Genomic DNA, 11619 nt, shown 5'->3' on the forward strand with positions numbered 1-11619 from the left:
CAAAAAAGAAATAAAGATATTATAAATGAAAAATTGAAAATACAACATTTTATCCGGCTTAAAGAAAAAAAAAAAGGAGATTATAAATGAAAAATTAAAAATATTCAACTCACGAGAGGGTAAGTGGCTGTTTGGTGTAGAGGAGTGCAACCCTTACACTAAGATATAGATTCTAATCTCGTTGACTATCTAATCTAATAAATCCATCGTTTGCCAAAAAAAAAAAAAAAAAAAAAAAATTTAAAACCCACGAGGGGCAATATTGACAAGATTCCACTATCAAAGAAGAACAGGGACAGTCCGGTAACTTCGCTCAGCAGAAGCGCCCAGACCCCTTTATATATTTTCTCAGGAGCTTTAGGTATTTTTCTACGGGCCTCACTCTCTCATCTCGTCTCCTCACTTTTCTGTGGCTCTCTGCGTCTCTCAGGTGAACTCACTAGGGTTTCATCACCCCTCTTTTCTCAATTAAAAACCTAATCTTTCCCCATGTATTCGCATTTTTATGCTCCGTACGTACATGGTTGCAGTAGAAAATTTGAAGTTTTGTTATTTTTTTTCGTTAGTTTTGTTGTTGATATGATTGTAAATTCATTAGTTGGAAAGTTCGATGAGAAATAAAGTGAAATATGTTTTCAATTTAGCTCGATAATGTAGTTATCATGTTTTGCGCATGCATTTGGGTTTAGGGGTTGTGGAAATTTAGCTAGGGTTTAAGGATTCGGAGCTTGATTCGGTTATTGATTAGGGATTGCTTTTGCATATTCTGATCTGGGTTTGCTTACGAAGCAGTTGCATTGGATCGATGATCAGATTTAATCTAACTGGTAACTTGGAACTTAAATATATGTCTGCATGCTTAGATTCCTGCTTCTGTTAAGTGGATTTAGTTGCAGGTTTTGGGTAGAGCCGCAATGGTTTCTGCGGTCAAAATGATTGTTTTTCTGACGCTTGAAATACTTATTTACAGTTAGAACGTATCATATTTGTACATGGGGTGATTGAGTAATAGTTGAGTAGGTTTGTTTTTTTTTTTTTATTTTTTTTTTATTTTTAGTTTTTATCTTTGAATTTATTAGTATGACTGTGGTTGGCTCAGTGAGGTGTAATTAATTCCTTACATCAGTGGTTTGAGTTTTGTTTCTTGAAGACAAACAAATGACGAAGAAGAAGAACCCCTTTGTTTTTATGGATGTGTCTGTCGATGGCGATCCTTATGAAAGAATGGTTTTTGAGGTACTGTTCATGAACACATATATTTAGTCTAGATATTTTCTTTCGGTGTAAACTCTGTAATGAATGATGTGGATTTTGTTGTTTGTCTCAGCTCCTGCTATGTGACAATTCTTGCATTTCCTAATGAGTTTGACCTTTATCATTTTTTGGTGATTGCTTTACAGCTTTTCCCTGATGTTGCTCCCAAGACTGCGGAAAATTTTCGTGCTCTATGTACAGGTAATATATATCATTTGGTTCAGAACATATTTGTTATCTTTTTATATGGGATTCTGTAACCACCATGTTTACATGAATTGCTCTATGGACTTAAACAATTCTTATAATCAATTTCTTGTATCGCTTCTGAGATTGCACTTTTGTTCCTTCTTTGGGGATGTTATTATACATTATCATACTAAAATCAGAAGGCTTTCTGTTCTCATATATTTGTTATTTTATTGAATACTCAGGAGAGCAGGGAATCGGTCCAAAAAGTGGAAAACCACTGCACTACAAAGGGTCCTTTTTCCATCGTATTGTAAAAGGTTATATCACACAGGTATGCCTCCTCATCTTACTTTTTAGATTCGTCTTCCATACAATTTTCTGGTTGAGCATGACTTAGCAGTGGTTTGTCTATCAGTTACCCTTGTTTATGCTGTAGGATACAGGGCTGATGGTCACGACTGCTTTTCTTGTGATATAGTTTTAAGGTTGTACTTACTAAGTTGTATATCCTTGAAATTTACTAGCTTTGTCATGCCCAAACCAATTTTGTTACACATATCCTTTATAACTTAGAGGGATTAATGAACGTTGTCCATTTTGCAGGGTGGCGATTTTGTGAAAAGAGATGGTAAGTATTATAATTATCTCTTTCCTGCAGCCATTACATTTAATGTGTTATTCCAGCTTGCACATTAAATCTGGGCCAAAATCAATATCACATTCTTGTCTGAATTCATGTTTGTTACTAAAAACACCATTTCTTTGAAGATGGACTGAGAAAAAAAGTGTTGATATGAGTTGGTTCAAGAAACAAGCACAGAATTTCAAGAAATTTTATAAGCATTAAAAGGTTGATGTCGGTTATGCAAGACTTATTTTCAAGCATGATGTTTATAGTAGTGTTTGAACATATAATTACCAAAAGTGAGATGGCAGAGTGCAGCCTGTTTAAGATAAATGCTGTTATATAAACATTTTCAATAAGGCTTCCATATACCGACAATACAGAGAATTATATTTATGTTGATTAGGAAATTTATATTGGAAAAATACAGAGGCTGCTTTGTGCTCCTGGGATTCCGAGTCGACCAAATACTCTAGTTTTGGTATAATCATTGGATATCAAGTCCTAAATGTGTTTGCTAGGTTATAACTCTGATTGTTTCTTGTTTATAGTGAAAGAATATGGCTCCATTATGTATGTGCAAATGCCTTTTATCTTATTGTCCTGGGCTTTTGGTTTAGGATTTAATTAACAAGTCATGTCATTTAAACGCGTATAAGTTCTGGAAAATTAGAAGGGTCTCACTTGAGCTAAAAATGAAGTGGTATAGAACTGGGTGGAGAGATAGATAACTAGAATAGGTTGTCAACACAAAAAATTCCAACTCCCTTCCAACACACCCCCACCCCCCAACACACAAATGTCTTTAGACTTGGACGAGGATCAATCCGTGGTGAGCTGACCTAGAAGCATAAAGGGCATCTTGGCTGCATAGGCAGTATCAGGTGTTTTGATATATTTATTTCTTGAAATTGTTTATGGCTAATCAAACTGAAAACCACAATTTTAAATTTTTGGTGGAATAATTGATTTGTTTTAATATTAAAAAAAACTACCAATGATGACTTTATTTTTGTAATGCTGTATACCCTAGTGATACCAAAGCATGGTGGAAGGTCTCTTTTAACATGACTTGAGTCTGAGTTTTACTGGTCTTTTATGTTTGTTCTGTAGGCACAGCTGGTGAAAGCATTTATGGTGAGACGTTTCCAGGTAATTGTGACAACAGTAACTGCATGATCTGTGTCTGTGCAATATTTCTATAAGCAAAATTACAACTCTTGCTTATCACTAAACTATGGTTGTAGCTCTATTCACTCTCTGTCCCTACTTTTTTAAGTTTGTGATCATGTCTCACTGTCACAAGCTTCCTTGAGTAGGGATTGTAATACTCACTACTCAGGGAACTGTAGTCTATGAACTCGTAGAATTATCTTGAAATTGTTAAGTATTTCAATTAGTATGTGTGTTCTCAAGTCTAGTTAAGTATTAATTCAATGCTATTTAATTTGGGGATACTTCTGAGTATTAATAGTGTCAGTTAACTTTGCTTCAGATGAGTCACCTGTGCTCAAACACTCTGGACCTGGCCTTCTATCTATGCCTGTTGCTGTTCGTGACTCTTTAGGTTCTCATTTCAACATCACTTTTGCAGCTAATCGTAGCCTTGACAGGTATGCTTTCATTTTCATATTTTTTGTTTTTACTTTCTTTTACTTTGGTTTTGTTCGCTTGTGTAAATATTCTTACTTTTTGCCATTTAGTAGGCAGTTTTATAAAGTTGTTGGTGACTTATGATTTCCTCAGACTGTTAAATATCAGATGAGAGGTTGTGGATTCTTCAGTCTAATTACTGTTGTGTATCATTGTACAGAAAGAATATAGTTTTTGGGAAGCTTGCACAAGGGCATGAGGTCCTGAAAAAGATTGAAAATGCGGGTGATGAAGATGGGAATCCAACTGTATTAGTTAAAGTGATCAATTGTGGTGAATATAACGAAGGTAACAGTTATGGAGAAACTACTTCGGTGTTGTCTTTTAATTTCTCAGCAATATGAAAAAATATTGGTATCTAAGGGTTATCAAAACCCTAACTTTTCCTTTGATACCATGCGTTTTCTTTGTTATTATTTTTACTTATTGTTTGTATGTGCAGACATAAAGAGAGCAAGTAAAGTGAAAGTTGGGAAGGATGCTTCGTCAGAAGCTAATAGTCATGAACTGAGGCGAAGGGTTAAACACAAAAAATCTTCCAAAGATAGAAGGAAGAGGGGGAGAAGGAGATATGATTCATCTGAATCAGACAGTTCCTCAGATTCTGAATCTGAGTCATCTGAGTCAGATAGTGAGTCTGACTCAGATGTGTCCTCATCATCTTATGCTAGTTCTTCAAGTGATGACAGGCGTAAGAAAAGAAAGAGATCTTCTAAAAGGGACAAGCATAGACACGGAAAGAGGCGGGATAAAAGGCGTGACAAAAAGCGAAGGCGGCATGATAAGAAATCGAAGATCAGATCAAAAAGGTTGTATGCTTAATATTATTTGTAATTCAAAAGTTATTTTATGGTTTCACCCTTGTTGTTCAGACTTTTTCACATGAAAATACTTTTTTTGTTCTTGCCACTTGAGCAGTATCTCATGTAAGGCTACTAGTCGTTGCCGTTTTAGTAGTTAATGTCCTCTCCTAATATGTTCTTTTTAATAGGAAACCTAGTTTAAGAAATGGTATAGGTTTTATAAGGACTTAAATTCGCACTTTGCTGATATTTTTTTTCTGTTCTCAAGGGCATCACACGGTCATACTGATTCTGAGAGTGAAATTAAAAGTGAAAGTAGCTGTGAAGATGATGGCCTTGATGCCAAAAGGAAGGATCAAAAGTCTAAGAAGTTCTCTGAAAAATCTGGTACTTTAACTAATTTCTTCGGCATTCTTGAGCTGTGGTACTATTGGTTATTATAATTGTTCTATCTCACCTTCGAGATGATAGTAGTTTATTTGCTTGCATGATCTTTCTAGATCGAGATTTTACTTGTTTACCTTTCCTTTTGCAAATTAGGTTTTTATATTAGGTGGGTGGGGTTGATATTTGTTTTGGAGAAAGTTAGCAAATATAGCATTTGGTGTCTGGGTTTGCTATACCTACAGGTCCTGGGGTTCAGCATTTTATTGATGAATCGGTCAAAGCTATCCTTATCACGTATGTGACCTGCATTTTTCAAGCTTGTTATATTTTTACTTTTGGTGGGTTGATCTTGAATATCTGTTTTGTTGTGGCATTGGATTGTTAATGTTGAACGTTGTGCCTAATGGAAAATGAATTTAAGCTGAGATGATTTAGGACATTCTTACAATGGGTCAATGCCCCCAAGCCGACCTGTGACACTGTTTTCATTGTCTTACTAATTGATTTGTGTTTTGTTCTCATGGTTTTTGGTAATTTCTGCTGTTGGAAACCAACCACTTGTTGCAGGTGAAGGTGATGCTTCAATCTACCCTAAGAAGAGGGAGGAAGCTGAAGTGCTTGTGAAAGACGGTGCATATCCTAAGGAGAATGGAGAGCAGCGGAGCAATGGACTTGCAGGTGGTAAATATGACAAAAGTGCAGATAGACAGCCTGACATAGTTGATGATCACCCAGGCAAATCTAGGTCTTCTTTCCATTCTCGTCACACCTCAGTTATTCTTTATGCTTACCAATTCTTCCAGATCTGGTATTTTATTGAAAGTTGATCTGCAGGAGCCGAAGCTTCAGTCCTAAGAGGGCCATGAGTAAGAGTATGAGTCTTAGTCCCAGGAGGAGTCTGACCAAGAGCCCAAGTTTAAGTCGCAAACGGAGTGAGAGCAGGAGTTCGAGTGTTAGTAGAAGCCCTCCTCCTCCCCCTCAAAGGAGCAGGAGCATCAGCAGGAGTCCTGTTAGAAGCGATAGCAGTAGAAGCCCAGCCAGAGGTTTCAACCAAAAACCAATGAAGGGCTGGAAGGGAAGGAGTCCAGTGAAAGCCCGGTCTCAAAGAAGCATAAGCAGGAGCCCTGTAAGCAGGAGCCCATCATATGGCAAAAGCCCAGTAAAAGTTCCAAGAAGCATAAGCGGAAGTCCACCTAGAAAACCACCACATAAATCAATTAGCAGAAGCCCTGCCAGAGCTTCAAGCACAAGCAGAAGTCCACCAAGAAAATCATTGCACAAATCAAATAGTAGAAGCCCTGTAAGAGTTGCAAGAAGCAGAAGCCCAGTTATATCTTCTCGAAGGAGAGCAAGCAGAAGCCCTGTAAGAGTCTCAAGAACTAGAAGCCCAGTTAGATATTCTCGAAGGAGTGCAAGCAGAAGCCCTGTAAGAGTATCAAGAAGCAGAAGCCCAGTTAGATCTTCTCGAAGGAGTGCAAGCAGAAGTTCAGGTAGGTTTCCTTCTAGGAAAACTGCTAGCCGCAGTCCGCTGAGGGCCCCAAGCGGGAATAACCGTCGCAGCTATTCAAGGAGTCCTAGCCCAGTAGCGCGTAGGGTAAGATCGCCTTTATCACCAGATCGGGGGAGGAGCTTGTCAAGAAGTGCTTCACCTGATGCCTCACCAAAGCGCGTTAGAAGAGGGCGGGGTTTCAGTCAGCGGTACTCTTATGCACGGAGGTACAGAACCCCTTCTTTGTCTCCTCCTGTGAGATCTTATCGTTATGGTGGTGGTCGAAGTGATCGTGACAGGTAATTGCAAGTCATTTATTTATTTTTATAAGTTCTTTTACCATCGTCTAGTGTAGATGATGTGGTGATTGACTGCGAACTTTGTTTTTGCATTGCAATTGCACATAATGTGCATGCCCAATTTGTGTTTCTAGGTATTCAAGTTATAGAAGGTCCAGGTATTCTCCGAGGCGCTATAGAAGCCCACCAAGAAGAACACCTCCTAGGTATGTTTATCGCCCTCTTATAAGCTGCTGCTTCATATACTGTGCTGGACTAGTATTCAGGCTGCTTATGTTGAAGTTGGTGAATTTGTGGAGTCCGAGTTTCCATAAAAGATATAATGCATTTGTGATAAAACTTATTGGGATTTAGCCACGTATCTTTCTTCGTGCCTTATGATTGTGTTTCTCCCTTGGTCATTTTGTTTGTGGTTGGATCATATAGAGACGGGTGATTCCATTTAACTTGTATCTGCAGATACAGAAGCAGAAGAAGCAGAAGTCCAGTATCACGTAGCCCCCGTTACCGCAGCCGAAACTATAGTCGTAGCAGTAGCCCCATCAGGAGCCGTAGCCCAGTGCAAAGTCGTAGCCCCATTCAGAGCCGCAGTCGTTCTCCAGTGGAGGTGGGTAGATCACACGTCTCTCCTCGGGTTGAGAGGGCAAGATCTTCATCCAGAAGCAGAAGCCCATCAAGGTCGAGATCAAGGTCCTCATTGGATTCCAGATCCCCAATTCGGACGGGCAAAAGCAGGTCCAGGTCATCATCAGGAAGCCCAATAGGGAAGAAGGGCCTGGTTTCGTACGATGATGTTTCCCCTTAGTCGAGTTAAGCGATGACATCGTAGTAACAACGGAGTTGTTTTGATCCACTTTTGATGGAGTTGGCCATTGATAGTTTTTACCGGTGTTATCAGACTAGCTTAGATTATAAATGATTGGAATGCTTAAGCGTATGGGTTGAGAAATGAGTATTACTTGGGGTACCTTGAGGGACGTGATATCGTTGAAGCTGTTTTATTGTAGGTGTATTTCACCCGTGAGGATTGTGGATCTTGTGCTGCTAGATCATCATACTTCTGTGCCTCATTAATTCGAGTTAGTATGATTTGTTATACTTTCGAAAGTGCTTTTCATAATTGGCTTTTTCAGGTTTTGCTGTACTTTTGAATGTGCTTTTTTCATATTTGGCTTTTTCAGGTTTTGAGGGTCTCTAGTCTCGGGGGTTTGGTCGTTATTTGTTACTTTGAAATATATGAATTTGGCATATCGATGTTTAGAAAATTTGATGGAAATGCAAATTTAGGATTGAAGTGAAGTGTGTTTACAGTTTACTCCGTTATTCGATGTTCGAGGTTCTGACTCCGAATCGTACTTCTAATACCGGAAGCATTTTTTAGGGTTTCTATTTGCACGCTAAATGGAATGAATGAGCATTAGGAATAAAGCCAGCTGACTAGCAGGAATGGAAGAAACACACAAAGACACCCAATTACATGTAGAGGAATGCACCGGAGGCCTTGGACCCAAATTCAAATGGGAGGAGAAATATACCGCTCGGGCAAATAGGTAATAACCAAACACATGTAGCATCGACTCCGAAGAGGAACTACAAAGAATACAAATATTGTCCACCGCCACCCCTTTTTTCTCCAAATTAGCAAGAGTAGGTAGAATGTTGAGGCAAGCCCTCCAAACGCACATTTTCGCCTTATCAGGGATATTAGCCTTCCATATAGAGACACCAGTAGTGCTCGGATGCGAAACAGAAGCCTGATTACGCATACAGTAAGCAACGTTATATGCACTTTTTGACCGAAAATAATCCTTTGGAGTCATAGTGCCACATCAACTTATCCGGAGGTAATATGCCGCTCAACGGAATTGATAGGATCAATGAAGCATCACAGTACCAAATCATGACAGCTATAAGTTAGAGGTCTTAGGTTCGATTTTCATTAAAAGCGAATTTGAACCACATTATTAATAGTCCATTGTGAAGCTAAGCCCACCCCCACCCCCATTAGTGTAGATAATATCGTTTATTAAAAAAAAAAAAAAAACTTTATACAGAAACACAATTCCAAGGGGACTTAACTAATTTTTAAAGAAAAATTGGTTTAAATGATCATACCTAAAATACTTACATGTATTTAATACAATTATAACGGTTATATATAATTGATGTCATTTAATACAATCACAATATGATCGTCCAAATTGTGATTGTATTGAATACATGTAAGTATTGTAGACAAATCCCACAATAGTTAATCTAATCAAAATAGATATTGAAGGCAACAATTAAAGATTGAAGATATAATAATCACTTATGGATCGACATGCTAAAAATTAATCATTTCAAGGATAACTAGTTTGAATGAACCAAACACTGCCTAAGCCAAACCTTAGCTAGCTTAGTATCCAACAAAAATACTTGTAGCTCAGTGGTAAACTGGTAATTACCAGCTTTACCCGATACAAAAGGTTAATAACTGACCCGACCCGAGAAAGCAAAAGTTCTATAAATAGCGGCAAATCCTCATTTGTTTAGTTTGTCAGTTACTCGCGCGTACAAAATTTGGCAATTGCAGCGTCCCGCACTCCGCAGAGGAGAAATAGTCAAAAACCACCAACAAATACGACGCACCGCGAGAATGTGGAGGCGCGTGGTATCTACTTCCCCGGCTCAGCTCCAAAACCTCGCCGCCTCAGCCTCACGCAGATTCTCGTCTCTCAATCACACCCGTAGGTTCGTAATCTCCTCAGCGTCTTCCCCTTCGTCCACGCCGTTGCCCAAATCCGCTCCTCCCGCCGCTCCCCACATTGCCTCCGCTTCCACCTCCCGTGCGTTTCCAGTTCGTTCCTTTTTTTATACGTTGTTCTGATCTCGATTAGGTTGTTGCTTTCTGTTTGGTTCCCGGGAAAATGTAGGCACGTTAAGAATTCTCTGATCTCTCGAAATGAGAAGGCGGATTACGCGCTAATGGTTGTGATTAATTTGTTGATCAAAATTTGAAATTCCTCACATTGAAACCCTAATCCTTTGAGCGGTCTCAAGAATTGGAGATTTTATATATAATGTGTTAGATTTATATTCTTTTTGTGGTGAATTCAGCTCTGAAGAAAAACCCTCAGGAAGCTAATCCGACCGCTACCGGTCACGAGCTTGAGGAGCTTGCTGCCGAGCTTGAGGTTGATAATTACGATTGCTGTGTTGTGATTTGTATCGAACTATATAAAGATACGAGAGTTTGCTTAATTACTGGCTAATCTCATTATATGCAGGGAAGGGACGTTCTTGAAATCAATTATCCTGTTGGTCCTTTCGGTACCAAGGTAGTCGTTCTATTTGATCTCATGGATTTCATTTTTGTTATAGTTAGTCGGTAAATAGGAACTTCGAGAGTTTCTGACATGTTCTTGCTGCATCATTCGCAAGTATACATGATAAATGTGGTTTGCACCATGATTGGAAGTTTAATGTTGCCAGATTTTGTGTTTCAACATTCTACGCCATCGCTTGCCATGGGCATCTCGCTTTACCAAAATAGTACTAATCGTCTTAATCTTCTTTGAACTGCCAAAGAGCGATGGACCGATGGTTTCATAGTTGTTCTTGAAGTTCCAAATACCTGCCTTTTCATTGAAGGAATAAAAACATTTGCTTATCAATATCAAATCTTTTCGTGCACTCTGCCTCTCATTTCCTTATGTACACGTCAAATGGATGTGAAAGTGTATAAATCTGTGCACGACATCTTCCGTTTAACTGGAAATATGTGGTGGTCTTCAATCAACTTTCTCATGTAACTAATCTTACTATACTTTCTATGTCGTAGGAAGCACCTGCGATCGTCAAGTCTGTCTATGACAAAAGAATAGTTGGATGCCCTGGTATTGAGGGAGGAGGTAAAGTTCTCCATTTAGATACATAATTTTAATTTTTTTGATCACTGGTCAAATGAAGTCATTCCGAAGGTACGGTTAACTGTAATTTCCGAACATTTATGTTTGCAGATGATGAGCATGATGTCGTGTGGTTTTGGCTGGAGAAAGGAAAGCCATACGAATGCCCTGTCTGTACCCAAGTTTTTAAGGTGACTTGCTGAGTCTGACTATTTCCTTTTACCTTTAATCCCTCTTCGTGTCGAAGGTCTTTTCTTTCTTTCTCCATACATCTAAGTATATAGATGAACTGGTGCTTGAATAAGTTGACTGATCCAATTTGTGATAAATTTTTAACAGCTGCAAGTGGTTGGCAAAGGAGGTCCTCCAGATGGTCACCATTGATTCGGCTGACAAGTTTCTTGCGCAAATAAAAATTTGATTTACGTGATTTTGTGGGTGGGGGGCAGTCTTTTATACTGTGTAGCTTCAATAATTATTTTCTGGTTTGTTTTTCGGGGATCCGTAGTTCTTAAAGAGATTTTGTCCGACGTTTTTGTCGGTGATAATTTTGGTTTCATGGTCAGTTCAATAGAACTGGATTCATTTGAGTGGCTGATAATTTTGGATTGTGTACGAAGATCAAAATAATTGAGTAGATTGTTTTTAAAATAAAAATTAATGACTACATGTCAATCGTAATACATCTCATAATCTTGTCTTTGTATTTAGCTATTCGAGGATGCTGTTGTGTGTTATCAAAATCCAACATCAACAGTTTAGAAACTTGTGTTACTCCAATCGTTTTCTTCTTTTCTCTTATTTCATACTGGGAAGTGATCACTGCACGCCGTTTTCTTCCCCTTACTTATTTTTGATCTTTGCGTTCAATAAATCAAATAATAATCAATAAGCAAAAGTAAACATGGGGGGTAAAGTGGATAAAATTTGTGGATTTTAATGTCTCTGGCCTTTGGAATATGCTCTAGAACTGCTACTTATGAGACCCCAAGACCAAAGAGTTTTGGAGGTTAATCCAAAGAATTTG

General features: G+C 38.5%; 2 protein-coding genes across 2 annotated transcripts; both read left to right on the plus strand.

The window, feature by feature from the left end:
• The first annotated feature begins 376 nt into the window (after positions 1-376).
• On the plus strand, positions 377-7809 carry LOC137717590 (peptidyl-prolyl cis-trans isomerase CYP95-like). Its single transcript, XM_068457002.1, has 14 exons — positions 377-430; positions 1100-1236; positions 1401-1455; positions 1689-1777; positions 2050-2074; positions 3185-3223; positions 3567-3684; positions 3885-4012; positions 4167-4533; positions 4796-4914; positions 5482-5659; positions 5749-6702; positions 6837-6908; positions 7162-7809. The coding sequence occupies exons 2-14, from the start codon at positions 1159-1161 to the stop codon at positions 7505-7507; spliced, it is 2568 nt and encodes an 855-aa protein (XP_068313103.1). The 5' UTR covers positions 377-430; positions 1100-1158; the 3' UTR covers positions 7508-7809.
• Positions 7810-9256: 1447 nt separating this feature from the next.
• LOC137718580 (cytochrome c oxidase subunit 5b-1, mitochondrial-like) lies at positions 9257-11264 on the plus strand. The gene is made up of 6 exons (XM_068458128.1): positions 9257-9530; positions 9802-9878; positions 9972-10022; positions 10526-10595; positions 10704-10783; positions 10932-11264. Exons 1-6 carry the CDS (start codon positions 9341-9343, stop codon positions 10974-10976), a joined length of 513 nt encoding a protein of 170 aa, XP_068314229.1. The 5' UTR covers positions 9257-9340; the 3' UTR covers positions 10977-11264.
• The last annotated feature ends 355 nt before the right edge of the window (positions 11265-11619 follow it).

Source organism: Pyrus communis, chromosome 15 (assembly GCF_963583255.1).
Source record: "Pyrus communis chromosome 15, drPyrComm1.1, whole genome shotgun sequence".
Taxonomy (NCBI): domain Eukaryota; kingdom Viridiplantae; phylum Streptophyta; class Magnoliopsida; order Rosales; family Rosaceae; genus Pyrus; species Pyrus communis.